The sequence below is a fragment of the Gadus macrocephalus genome, chromosome 5, assembly GCF_031168955.1.
Source record: "Gadus macrocephalus chromosome 5, ASM3116895v1".
Lineage (NCBI taxonomy): Eukaryota > Metazoa > Chordata > Actinopteri > Gadiformes > Gadidae > Gadus > Gadus macrocephalus.
The window spans coordinates 4,059,685-4,074,018 of NC_082386.1; the positions used below are offsets into that span (position 1 = coordinate 4,059,685).

The window sequence follows — 14,334 nt, forward strand, 5'->3', positions numbered from 1 at the left end:
GTAAAAATAAAAAGCGCTTGCCGGATTAATTTTAGTCCATCTATAAACAATACGTTCCAACATAACGGTAACGTGAAATAAAACGAAACACACAGAAGATTCATCGATATTTTGTCAAAGGTAACTGTTTGACCGACCCCCATGGAATGAGTACAGTGGTGGCGTCCTGTAGTATTGAAGGCAGAGCTGCTAAAACGCGTTGCCAGATTGGGCGGGAAATCTGGCCCAATCTTGCAACCCTGGCTGCAGCACGCCTGCAGCCAGGGTTGCCAGATTGAAAAATTCGTTTGATTGGAAATCTGGCAACACTGCTGCTAAAGCGCTGTTTGTTTTCGAACCCAGGAGGAAGAAGCACTTTACCCTTCACACATCGACTGTTACGACGGCTTCAAATTTATTTCTATCGTCAAGTGAGTTTTTGGTCAATTTTGACCCGACCTGTTAATTCCACCATGGCTCTGTGTGGGGGTGTCGGAGCCATGGCTCTCCCCAGCGAGCTCATCGTCCATGTCTTCTCCTTCCTCTCCGACCGGGACAAGCTGCGGGCCTCGGCGGTGTGCTCCCGATGGAGGGAGTGCCTCTTCTACCCGGCCCTCTGGACCAGGCTCAAGCTCCGGATAGGCGGCGGCTGTACCGGCGGCGGCTGCGGGTCCGAGGCTACCCCGAGATTAGAGTTCCTCATGCGGAAGTTCGGCTCGTTCGTGCGGGAGCTGCGGCTGGAGCTGGCCCCGGTGGACGGTCACCTCGGCCCGGTGGACAGTCATCTCGGCCCCGCGAACCAGGGGGCGCCTCCGGGCAGGACGGATCACGCTGCCCCCCAGAGGGACCACGCTGCCCCGCTGCAGAGGGACCCACAGTCCTCCCCACGATGGAGAGAAGCGACGACTACCTATCTGGACCAGGTGTTGTGCGTGCTGACCTGCACCCGAAACAACAGGTATGGATGGATGCATTGTATGTGCATTGTGTAGATGTGTATTGCATGATATAATTAAGACACACAGATATTACCGAGTATCCTAAAAATGAGGAAAATTACGTCGCACGTTGCAAGAAGCCCTACTAGGCGTTTTGAGCTATAAACAAACCCTGACATCAGCAGTGACGTCATGGAGTCTGGTGGGTGCATTCTAGCAAACTAAAAGGATGACTTTTGAGTTTTATTTGAGCCAGGCAGACATTTCACTTGGCTCTGTGCGGAATGGACGTGCTATATGAGGGACGGGTAGGCTCTGTCGGACGGACGAGCTCTGTGTCGGACGGACGAGCTCTGTGTGGGATGGACGGGCTCTGTGTGGGACGGACGGGCTCTGTGGGACGGACGGGCTCTGTGTGGGACGGACGGGCTCTGTGTGGGACGGACGGGCTCTGTGTGGGACGGACGGGCTCTGTGTGGGACGGACGGGCTGACGGACGGACGGGGTCATGCATCCAGCAGCCGAATGCATGCGGTGTCAAACGCGAGTCTGCGTTTCTTTTGTAGCAGGTCCCTTCTCCTGGGTTGTATTGTTGCACTGGCGGTCACACCAGCAACAACAATACAGCCGCACCGGTGGGGCCGAGAGAATGCTAGGTGACTGTGATTGCTACTGTAATGTTAACGCTGAGATCAGCACTGACACCTGCATCTCGTTTCAGCGTGTACTGTAGACTGATTAAAGAACAGGTGGATGACGTGACCCTGAGCGCACGGATAAATTATGCGGTGATGGTGGCCGTTTGACAGATTTAATTCGGTTCTACAGCTTTCTGGTGCTGAAAAAGTACACTTCCAGAGCGTTCCACATCACGAAGCCCATTGCTGTCAATGATAGGCCTACAAATAGTAATTTGCATCATAGCGCCCTCGAAATTGAAATTAAGATTCTTTATGCTTAGCTCCCAATCTTTTACTTCTTTTTTTTCTGTTGCCCTGTGTTGAACATTGTTGACATGTTGTATCATGCGTGCTTTTAGATGCTTTCTTTCCTGATGAAACACTCTGGATGTCAGGCATACAGACTGTATTCTTCTTGGCGCTAGGCCTTGGCACTTATTTCACTTCATCACAATACATGAATGATATTCAAGCCCGACCAGGCATTCTCATGTCCACCTTTACTTGGAAATGATTTCTGCCTTCATCTCAACTATCAGTTCCCCTAAGATGCATGCTGTGATGAGGCTTTAATAAAGCCATCCATGTAGATGGTGTTGCTAGTCCTGGCTTTCTGCGGTTGATCACTTAAGATGGGGGTGACTGACTGGATAGAGATGTTTGGGGAATGAGCAGTGTTTTGAGTCAGCTATGGTGACTTTGACAAACGTATGCACCTCAATGCCACTCCACAGCACCACAATCAAATGCTATTCAGTACTTGCGCATAAAACAATTGGAAAGTAGGTCGTTTTCATTGGGTGATTTGAATTTGCGTAAAGAAGATGCATTTTAAGATTAATGCAGACAAATTTCATGCATTCTGAATGTGACATATTCTTCAAGAGTTATTTTCCCCAATTTATCAAACAATTATAAAACCATACTATTTCATACTTTAGTTCCTAATATGTTTCAAATTTCTCATCATAATTGGCATTCAGCCATTGACATTCAGCCATTGTTTTTTCTACTGTTTTACAGACTCCATTATTAGGATAATCAATTGATTAATCAACATTGAAAAACTGTGTCAGTGAACACTTTTCTAGGTGTTGCCATACCGTGTATAGGGTTGTATATTATGTGAGGTTATGTTATAATGTACTTCTATGTCGCCATCCCTTGTATCCTTCAGGAACCTGAAGGAGCTGAGTATGTACGCAGACACCTGTGTCCTCCAGGAGGAAGGCCTGTTGGACACCTCCTACCTCCAGCACATTCACCACGGAGACAAGAAGGTTAAAGAGTGAGTGGCAGGCCGATGCCATTTCAATGACCATTTTATGTTAGTCAGCTTATAGCCAACAAGTTTGTTTTGGCAAAATACATGAACACAAAAAGGGATTATGATCTTTTTGGTTGTTTTTAATGGACATCCTTGTGATGCACACAATGAATTCCACACTGAACAAGCCTGTAAGGTAACACGGACAGCTCCCTCTGTTTTTGCTTGTTGTGGCACTTCTACCGTCACACGTAAAGGTTTGGTTTTAATCCTACCTGTCTCTCTGTCTATCCGGTGTCGGTCGGTCGGTGTAGGATCCAGCAGCTGTTCATTGAGCTGTTGTCCAACAGCAGACAGCTCCGTTGGCTGTCGTGTGGCTTCATGCTGGGCCTGGTGACGCCATGCTCCCTGGCCTCTCTGTCCAACTTGTCGGCCCAGAGTCTGCAGCACCTCAGCCTGCTGGACCATCAGATGGGTACGTGGTCTCACTGTTTACTCCACACCTTCCTCAGGACAGTCAGAACTCGACTAACCAGATCCCCCACCCTTCATCCTCCTCCTGCAGCGCCGCTCATCAGTCCGACGGAGGTGGAGCGCCTGGCTGGCCTGCGCTCCCTGGCGCTGGACTTCTCAGACCTGACCTCGGAGCTGTGCGGCCTGCTGGCGTCGAAGCAGCGTGTCCCACTGCACCGGCTCTCCCTGCTGCTGAACGCCGCCACCCTCGAAGGCACGGCCACCGATGATGACTGGAAGGCTCTGGTAACCCACCGCGCCGCCACACATGGTTCAGTGTTCAGTCCTCACCGACCCGAAACAAACACGGCATCAATCCACTGCAATCTTGTTCTTACACTTTTATTGAGCTTTAAAAGTCTTTTAATAAAAACTATGAAGCTTGTGAATTTCATATATTAAAAAAATAAGATCCATCCGACCAATGGTTTGTTGAATCAGTTCTTTTAGTCATCCTGGACACTAATTATAGTGCTAACTCCTTTAAAAATGTAAAGTCTTTTTTTTCTTTTCTTTTTTTGGTTTTAAAATAATGTCCATGCTCTGAATCACACTCATGGTGTCCAGTGTTAATATTGAATTTGTAAGATTGGCTTTTAACTTAAACCTGGTAAATATGGCTAAAGTTAAAACTGTCATTACTTAAGTGAAAAACTGAATTTAGTATTGATTCAGCTCTTTGGAATAAAAATGTTGGTGTTTTTAGCTGAAGGCTTAAAAAAATAATCTTTTCCAAATGTTTCTGCCACTGGCCACCAGACATATTTAGGATCAGCTCTAGCCTCACTGCAGACATCCGCCCCCTCCACACTCCTCACAAGTGATCGGCAAGTAGACCTTGAACTGTGTTCCACAAACACAGCCTATTAATAAAACACGGTCAACAGGATCCATCTAATTGGTGTGCCTTTCCTTTCAACGTGTTCAGCAAGAGAATATAAACGAATCCATGCAGATATCCAAGTGTAACAGCTACATCGGCGCGTTAATGAGAGGAAAAGTAACGGCGTGGGACGACCCAGCCTGCCTAACGAGCCTTCCCCACACACAGGTCCGTGTGAGTGCAAACCTGCGTGTCTACATCATGGCCCTGGAGGTGGACGGGGGCGAGCTGCTGCGCGTGCTGAAGCCCAGCCTGCCGCTGGAGCGCCTGCACCTGGACAGCTACAGCTCGGCGGTGACGGACGGGGCGCTGGAGCTGGTGGCCCAGCAGTACCACAAGACGCTCACACACCTGCTGCTGCTGCGCGACGACGGCCACTACCCCGACCTCAGCGTCAACCGCAACGAGGACCCGCTGGTGCTGCTGGCCTGGCGCTGCACGCACCTGGCCGTTCTGGTCATACACGGTGAGGGGGGGGCTCCGTGTGGGCTGGCTTCAGCTCAGGAGGTAGAGCGGGTAAACTGGGAAGGGGAAGGTTGCTACTTCAATCCCCGGCTCCTCCTAGCCGAGTGTCGAGGTGTCCCTGAGCAGGACGCCTCACCCTGACTGCTCCTGACGAGCTGGCTGTCGACTTGTGTTGTTGACCGCCATCGGTGTGTGAATGAATGGCTGTAGGTCGCTTTGGATAAAAGTGTCAGTAAAATCCCCTAAATGTAAATGTGAACATGTCTCGCTCCGAGTCTTTCGGCGTTCTGTACCAGTACGCTGTTCCAGTGTTGTCTGCGTAACTCTCGTTGAAAATGGTTTGTTTGTTGGTCCGTGCTCATCTCGCTGCTTTTAGTGGTGGAGTCGCCACGCTCATGGCTGACGTGTGGCTGCTTTGCATGCCAGCGGAACGGGCTAATCTCCACCGTTTTAAAATGGCAATATTTGGTTACGTGTAATTAACTGAGGTGTGGTCTCTCCAAAACAGACTTGAGAATAATATTTGTTAAGACCAATCATGTAATTAGTGTTCTGTAAAATGGTATCCAATGAACTTCCCTGACCTACTGGCCACTGTAGAAATACACATACAAAAATCCTCTTCTGAAAGCTTCATCCATTCTCGCAAATGAGTTCCTCATCTCCAAAAAGGAGACCAGGCGTGTCTTTACCAGGCATGTCAGAAGGCACACCAGCTCGGTGCCTTCTGGGCACAGGAGCTGTTCTGTATAATAGGACTACTGGATCCCAGACTCACTGAGGTTAAACCAAAGTGGAAAAATGCATCTCACAGGCCTTTATCAATGTTCATCCATGAGGTACTTCTTGGTTTGACTTTTAAAGCAGAAACGTTTTTCCTATGTTGCTCACTACGTAGTAAAGGGAAATGAGACGGCTCACCCTGACTGCTCCTGACTAGGTAGATGTGTGTGAATGTGTGAATAATAATAATAAAGCTGTATTGCAGACACAGGTCTATATAACACATCATACATATAGTATAAAAAAAAAAGGAGTTACAAAAATACATACAGGCTATTGCGCCAATGCTGTCTTAACCTAGAAGTGAATCTATAGCAGCTTTTCAGAGGGCTGACTAGGGTTTCAATTATGTGAAGTGACACATAAAACTAAACATCAGCTGTCTTAAGAGTGTCCTCACAAGTCGGCACCCTAGTGGACACAAACAATTGACTGGTACTATGCCACCTAGGGACATGAAGTAGCAGCCTCATTGCATCATTGTATGCTATCTTGAGCCTAGTATGCATACTCTTTTTTTCTATAGTTGGACCACAATTGAGCAGTATATAACGGTGTGATGTAGGTTCTAAACAGGGAGCACTTCACAGAGTCGGAGCACATAGAGAACTTCCTTTTAAGCATGTTAGCTTGAGCATACATTTTACAGCGCTGTCGGTAGAGGTCTTTGGCTTTGAATGAATGGTTGTAGGTGACTTTGGATAAAAGCGTCCGCAAAATTCCCTAAATGTGACTCCCTCCTTGGCCCCAAACTCCAGGCTACACCATCTGGTCCCACAACCTGGTGGCCATCTCTCGGCTGCGGGGCTCCAGCCTGCGTGTCCTGGCCGTTACCGAGGAGAGCATCGACTTCGACCCCGACCAGTGGACGTACGTGGAGGGGGACCCCGTTCACAACCTGGTCAAGGAGGTGTCCCTGGGCCTGGGCCGCGTCTGGCACCCCAGCCTTGACCCCAACCTGGTGTTGCCGGAGCCCACGCAGCACTTCCACCGGGAGATGCACGCCTTCAGCACGGGCATGTAGCTCCGGGGGGTTGGATGGAGGACTGGGGCCCACCCCAGGCACTGGGTCTGAATCAAATCCTTCACCAGGCACCACTTAGGCTGTAGTCGACTACATCTTATCTATGACCAAAAATCAGAACTTGATCTGTAAGCAAACTAACCCTATATTCATGATCTGATTTGAGTTAAACTATTGTTTTTTATTTATTGACATTTCTTTCCATCATTAGAGTTTAGCTTTTTCTTTTCATTGTGAGCATACCTGCTTGGTACCTTGGTTTCGAATAGAGATCTTCACGTTGCCAAGTTCTCTACGTTATAGAGTGATTTTCTTTTCTCCTGGGGCCTGGTTTGGTTTGTTCTGTCCCGGCTTGATCCATCTCTAACTTCCTGTCCAACTTCCTGTCCTAACTTCCTGTAGTTCCATTTCGATCTCATTCACCTCTTTCATTTTCTTTCCCCCTTGCAATCCAAGTGCAATGTGTCCCCTATATAAATACGGTCTGTGTCTATTTATATTCAACTATAGGACTATACTGCTGTGGGGATCAGAATAGGGCTCAGCTGGTTGGAGGGGAAAGTGCAGGTATGGGTGGAGTGCAAGTTGTTGAACAAATTCAAATGGTTTTATTTCTTGCTGTGTCTGTCTCCGTTTCTGTCTGTGCCTACCTAGAGATGGCATTGCTTAGCTTCAGCTCACATACTCCTGGTTGTCCTGGGCCCATATCGTTTATTTTATGAGCACCACTGCTGGTCTTTTGTTTCATAGTTGGCGAGGGTGGGTGCTGAAGTGGCTGAATGAGGCTTGGGCATCTCAAATCTCCCTAAAACTGGCTATGAATATTCCAAATCCTCCTGTAATGGCCACAGTTGGTAACTCAAGCCTCCCATTGGCTATCTCGCTGACCAACCTAGGGATTCTATGTCAGGAGATGTTTTTGAGAGTGACGGAGCCACCACGTGAGGATGTTGTCATACTTATGTAACACAAAGTCCTGCTTGGTTCTGGAGGACTCCAACCCATTCAAATAGCTGTTTTTAAAAGTTTGACGTCCATCCCGTGGTGTACTATCCCATCAGGGCAATTTGCCTTATCACTAAGTCCACTGAAGGTCTTCCAGACACTGGGAGATGGGTGGTTTTAGTGCTCTTCCGTTTAGTCCCTTCATGCTCTTCCCAGCTTTGTGCCATCCTCAACTGGCAAGAGGCAATTCAGAGCTTATTTACTGACATTATCTGTTGCCTCCCGTAGAGAGAAAGACTGAAAAGCAATCGAATATGAAGTCAGACCAACTTTTGTTGTCCATCACATTGGTAGTCATCCTCAAGGTATTTTAAATTTGAGCCATATGCGTTTTATTAACAAAAAGCTTTCAACGTGCAAGAGAGCATGCATATACTGCCGAGTTACTGAACTAAAGGGATTTGGGAAAAGGAAAATCCCGCCATGGAAAAAAAATAATAATCTAGTCTTTGCGAGCATAGGTTGTCGAAAGGTTAGGATGCCGAAATAGTATTTGTTAATAATTGGTTACTTTTATGAACCTGCAAGCACTCTGCAACCTTTTTTCCTAGTTTTGTTCAATAAAACAAATACATTTCTGAAACACTGAATGAACATAGTTGGACTTGCGTAAGTAATTTTATTAATGCAAGGCCAAAGTGTGTGTCGATGCTGCACATGATAAAATTTTACTGTTCTCAAAGAGGTGGTTACCTAGCGACAAGCAGCCTGGACTCAAATTCACTGATTACCATTGTGAAGGTTACATCTGGCTGTGAAGGGCAGCACGCATCTGGGTGATCTGTACAGTAGGGTGTTGATGATGGCCAAGACTTGTGAACCACCACGTAGTTTGTTAATGTGGGAACTTTCTTATTTCACAGATGCCTTGAAAACAACAGTATGTGTTCCAGTCCTTTGTTGTTGTGGTTGTTAATGATCCAACGTGTCTCGGACCTTTGGCTTCTCCATCAAGACCTGGTCGTACATTTATTTTTCAAAGATTAAGGTTTATAAGAAAGGATGGCAACCCCAAGCTGTCAGTCCCATCTTTACTGTGAACTATTGGTGTGGAGGTGGGCAAGGGGGCAAGGGGGCGTAGGCCTTCACACTATCCCACCCTTTTGACTGGCATGGTCAATATCGTCTAGCTTTGTAGCTTGTGGACAAATGGCCATGCCTGCAGATGTGTGTACAACCTATACGCCTATCGCTCCGTCACAATCGATTCAGGCTCGCGGAATTTGACCGATCTCTACAAACTATATGTTCAAGGTTATGGTACATGTGGAGAAGATTGAAACACTGGGGTCCAGAAGAGAGCAAGTGGCCTTCAACACGTCTCACAGGTGTTTGCCACACGTTGACAATCGCTGGCCAAATTCTTCCATCTGCATTGCCTAAAATATTATATGCCATAACAGTGTTGCAGAAGCAAATGATGCATTCCAGTTATGAACTGTGTATGGTGGACATATGTAACCTAGTATTCAGTCCAGGAAAGAAGTTAGCAGAATGTGTGCACATAAGGAGTCCTCTGGTAGTTGAGCTGTATTTGTGGTCCTGACCTGATCATCTTTATAGACTTTGGATCACAACTCAGGATTAATACACTTTGGTACCTAGATTCTCTTCAGGTAGCTTTCTGTGGCTTCGTATTTGAGCCAGGCACACATTGAAGGGGAAACTGCAATCCTGCAAACCTGATAGCAATTTAAAATGGTCCCTGTTGGCGAGTTGTGTCTTTATCTTTTTATTGGCATACTAATGAAAGCAAAGGTGGAGGAGAGCCCTCCTTTACAGAATTTATTATGAGGCTAGCTAGCACCAATATGCTCATTATAACGCAAACACTTTGACAAAGTCTCCATCTGCTCTTTCTTTCGTACACTTTCTTTGCTGTATCATATCTTATTGGACATACAATGGGCCGACTATAGCTGTAATAAGTGACAAAGCCATAAGCCTTGATTCCTCTTCTAATGGATATTCAGTTCTATATCCTGTCCAGGACAGATTGAGTAGTAGAAGCGGCAACAATATTTACAGATGGGCTCTAGGTCCACTTGCATTCAGAAGTGAGGGCAGAATAGTGTTTCTGAACAATGCTTCCGGCACTATCGACATTCTTGCATTATAGCTTCATTTGGCTGATCACTGAAGTTACAACATTGTAAGAGTCTTATCTTGATGACAGAAGCTTGAGTTATGCATGTGTGCCACTACAGTCCCCCCTTCCACAACAGCAGAAAACTGATATTATTGATTTGTTCTCAGGGCTAGGTCATGTTTTCCTTATTTTTGAGGATGAAGGAAAAGTAGAGGTGCTGTAACAATAGCTCAGGCCAATGTCTTTAATGTATTTACGATGATAGTTACAAGTGTATTAGTTGCAGCTGGATCTACTGTTCTCCTGAAAGGTTTTTTCTTTTAATGCTGCCAAAGACCATGACACAACTATTATCAAATCCATGTCTGAAGTGGCCACAGACTGTCTGACTGACTCTGGTCAAAGACTACAAGGCACTCTATGGCCGTTCAGAACACCCCAAGTATTTCCTTAGACAGTCGGTTTTATTTTGACCCTACCCCACGCCACATGGTGTCTGATGTTGTTCGGTAGCGCCCCGACCTTGACCAGTGTCTGTAAACAACGTGAAAATGGGAAAACCCACAGCTGTAAAAAAAATATCATAAGAATACAAAAAAAGGAAGCGACGTGAACGTTTTTTGTGATTCATCACCAGCTGGCTGTCAGGCTTGAACTTGTCCCAAAACTTACAGCGTCTTTGAGTCCAGAAAGCCTGCAGGTAGGCCAAAAGGGCCTTAATGTGCAACTCCAAGTCTGAAGTTGTACTTTGTTTTGCATTTCTGAACACTGTGGGCAACCAAGAAGGAACAAAGGCCGAGGCCATACCTCTTAGGCCGAACCTTAGAAGTGGTGGATGGATACTCTTACATGGAACATTCCAGATGGTGTTATGACTGGGTCATTTCTGAGGCCATCTTAGGGACTTGGCAAACTTTCTGATGTGTTTGGTCACGCATTCAGATATTTGTACAAAGATTTTTTTTTTAACTTTTTGGTCCTTTCTGTTTAAGAAGGTATCGAGACTGCTGGCTGGACAGGACCGGTTCGTGAGGTACTCCAATTATAATGAGCCTGCCTCGGGTCCTTGAATCTTTGTCTGGGTTCTATTCCTAAGAGCACCCTATAAGAGGATTCACCAGGTAGCTTTGTCCACTGAACAAGGGGCAACAAATTCCGGCCGATGGTTGAAAAAGACACCTGGCTCAATGTGAACCCAACGAGGAGAGATCTTTGCCGGCCAAAGCCACCTTCGTGAATGTTAATACGGGTTGAGAGGGATGGATTGATGGCAGCAAGTTGACCGTCCCCCGGTACTAAACCCAATCTCTGAGATGTACATTCCAAGCAATGGGACAGGGAGGTGCGAGGGCACAGCACAGTATTATTAGCCTCGTTTAACATTTATTCTACACTCAAGACCCATATGTACTCCATACAGGAGTCAAAGGCTTTGTGTGTGAGCGCACTGAACAATTTGTTACACCAGAGCGGTAAACAAATGCATAGAGCATACAGCCTTCTGTTTACAGATCATTAACGCTCAGACCGCGTTGACGTTTAAAGCTGCTTTTAGCGTCGTGGCTCAGTTAGGTGCAGGCCGCCGTAGCTCCAATGGAGGGAAAGTTGTTTTACTGTAGTTTATCATAGGGACGTCTTTGTCTGTCACCCATGAGATGGTATCTGCTGTGACTCCACCAAACCAAGCAAATATAGCCTGATACATATGCTATGGAAAGTCGTTTGTGTGGGCGTGGTAATGTAGCACCAAATCAGCAGTCTGTGCCACACCTGCACTCATCTAAACATTGTCAACACCGTTGTTAAAGGCAAACCCAGAGCCACAAGTATAACATGCATTCAAGCACTTTCCAAGTCCACATTAAGTTACCAGTGTTATCTCAACCCACGGTAGAATAGTGCAATAAATCATGGTGAGTGTTGCCAGCAAACAAATGGTCCACAATATTGCTTGTGCAGTCGTTTATAATAACAATATTGAGACAACTTTGTGAGTGGCAGCCTTGGTACAATGTGGCCAAAGTCTTTCAGGCTCTGGGTCAGCCTCAAAGGTCGACAAAAAGCCAAAGGGACCGCACCAAACAGGAGTTATGCAATTGCTCTATTTGTTGGCATTTATTGTTTTCAGACTTACCAGTGGTTATACGATTATCACCTCGCCCTAACTTTAGCCAATGGGAAAAGGCGTCCCTGAGGTTTGAGAGGTGAGGGCCAGATTAAGTCGGTGTACTAAGGGGTGATTTTTGGCACTACTCATTGAGGACAGGATTTGAGAAGCTCACTTGTGTGTTTGCTTTTAATTATATTTTTCTGAGACCTTTTTAAAATACAACTTATATTTATATACTCAATATTGAATGAACATTGCCATCTACTGAATACAACGTAGGAACATTGGAAGTGGATTTTTATCAGGAGGAACCTCTCTATTCGAGTAACGGCTGAATACAGATGAAGGCCGCCTCTAGGTCAGGGGTTGGTGCAGGAGTTGACTGATCATCCTCTGTAGCTGTATGTTGGGAGGCCGACCCCGTGCTCTCCTGCCAAACCGATCCAGCCAGCTCTGGCTGGCTGGATCATCAGGCCTCAGAAACATGTCTGTCGCCGAAGGAGTGTGTGACTCTTCACATTCCTGACAAGTGTACTGACCTAGAATGGGGAAGCATCAACAGCATGGCACATGTAGTACATCTCACTGACTGTTTCAGAAGGTTAGGTAGGGCTAAACCTTGGGAACCACCCATTATACCACCGACCATTGCTAGCTCGGCAGTGACTCTAGCAAACTCTGGCGTTTCATCACGTAATGGTGACTCAAGGTGTTCCTTATTTTCTGGTTCACAAAAGTCAGTCTTAAGAAATGTAAAAAAAAAAAAAAAAAAAGAATACAGAGCCCAGTCCTCCTGAAGGGCCAGCTGGCCGGTGGGCCTGCTCTGAGAGTAATTCTTTACAACTATGCAAGAGAAATGCATACACCTGTCCACACCTTAATTTCTTCTTAAACTTAATTTTTTTCCTCTCATGGCCGTAACTTGGTAGAAAAATCTGGTAAGGATTTGCAATGACTGACTACACTTGGCCTTATGACGAGAACGATGACTATGTTGTGACTACTCCAAAATCTCACGAAATCCTACTTTTATTGTGTTTATTTGAGGCTGTTATAGATTGTGGTCAACCAGCCCAGCGGCAAACTCTTGGTCTCTGTGAGACCGGCTTGAGGCGGCTCCAGTTTGAACATAACAATAGCAATACGAATGTTGTGCATTTGTTGAAATCAACGATAGTTTGCAATAACGGCAGTCTTACTTAAGTGGCCACAATGGGGTACTAACAGTGCTGACGACGCCTTGCTGCGTATTAAAAAAAACAAGAACCAATTAATGGCGATACATATGATGCACACTAAACACAATGCATATTTGTATAGATATCAAAAATGTGTTACCGTGATGTACAAAGTTATAGAACTCATGTCCAGGTTCAATCTATGAGTCCACTTTGTAAAGCGAAGAGAGTATTTCGTGTGTGTGTGTGTGTGTGTGTGTGTGTGTGTGTGTGTGTGTGTGTGTGTTTGAAACTTGGGCGTGTTTGAAACTTGGGCGCTGGGGGTAGGCCAGACTGAATTTCAAATGCAAACACATAACATCGATTGCTCTATTTTTCTTAAGGTCAAGATGTTTAATCGTAATTAAAGAAATTCTGAGCAGTGTGTGTGAACATATTAATAACGTGTGTGTATGCCCTTGTTTGTCAATCAGCTCCAGGTGTGCTATTTAGCTAAGAAAATATTGCAAAGTGAAATTACACAATGGTTGTAGAGTTGACCCATTTCAGAACCATCCCTTTTTAAAGTCATGTTTATTCTTTAATTTCTATTTGAAAACGTGTAAGAGCTGTTTACTTCTGGCTCCATCTGTGAGCGGGAGGGAGGGAGGGAGGGAGGGAGAGGGTTGTTCTGGTCAGGGTGAAACTAGCTCGCCAACAGTTTTATTGTAGGAAAAAAAATGGTTTTGTGGTCCTGTTGTGGACCACTGTTCATTTTGTGTTTAAAAACCAATGTACATAAAACTCCTTTATTGGCTGGTATAAACTGGGCATCGGAGGGAGAGTGCAACCGGCCGAATTATGTTTTGATTTGCTTCTCTTTTAATAAGTGAATAAAATAATTAAAACCCCTGAATGTTGTTGTTTTTTCTGCGTTTTCGGTCAGTATTGTGTTGTCAAACCCAATCCTTATGATAATTTTCTTCTGTTCAGACAAAATAAAATGTTACGAGTTAAAAAGAATTGTCTTGGACCTTTCAGTTGTCAAGAGATATGGGCTGCTCATTTGAAGCAGGGGTTCCAAACCTTTTTTGCTCCATTCTTTTTTTTAATAATTTTTCAAGATGGTTTGGGTCATATTCACGACAATTAAAGTCAGTCTATGGCTCCCTTCAACAATGCAATAATATAAAAATATATATATTTTTAAGGGAAACACAATATATGAAGTCCTCCGAGACTTAAAGGTAGTGCAAGGCACAATGCTTAATCTACAGCGGTTTATTTGCATATTAGGAACTAGTTGGCAACAAAGGCTATTTGTAAGACTTGAATATACACATTTTTCAACTTTCAGAGCAATTAAAAAAGAAAATCCATTTCTCCAATACAAATAAGTATGCAGTCTGTGTTGGAAGAAATATAACTTATTGCCCAAGTT

The 14,334-nt window shown here is 45.3% G+C and overlaps 1 protein-coding gene across 1 annotated transcript; it reads left to right on the plus strand.

Moving 5' to 3' along the window:
- The first annotated feature begins 231 nt into the window (after positions 1-231).
- LOC132457169 (F-box only protein 33) lies at positions 232-13,804 on the plus strand. Its single transcript, XM_060051240.1, has 6 exons — positions 232-937; positions 2,775-2,885; positions 3,179-3,339; positions 3,430-3,623; positions 4,429-4,726; positions 6,267-13,804. Exons 1-6 carry the CDS (start codon positions 453-455, stop codon positions 6,530-6,532), a joined length of 1,515 nt encoding a protein of 504 aa, XP_059907223.1. The 5' UTR covers positions 232-452; the 3' UTR covers positions 6,533-13,804.
- Positions 13,805-14,334: the final 530 nt, after the last annotated feature.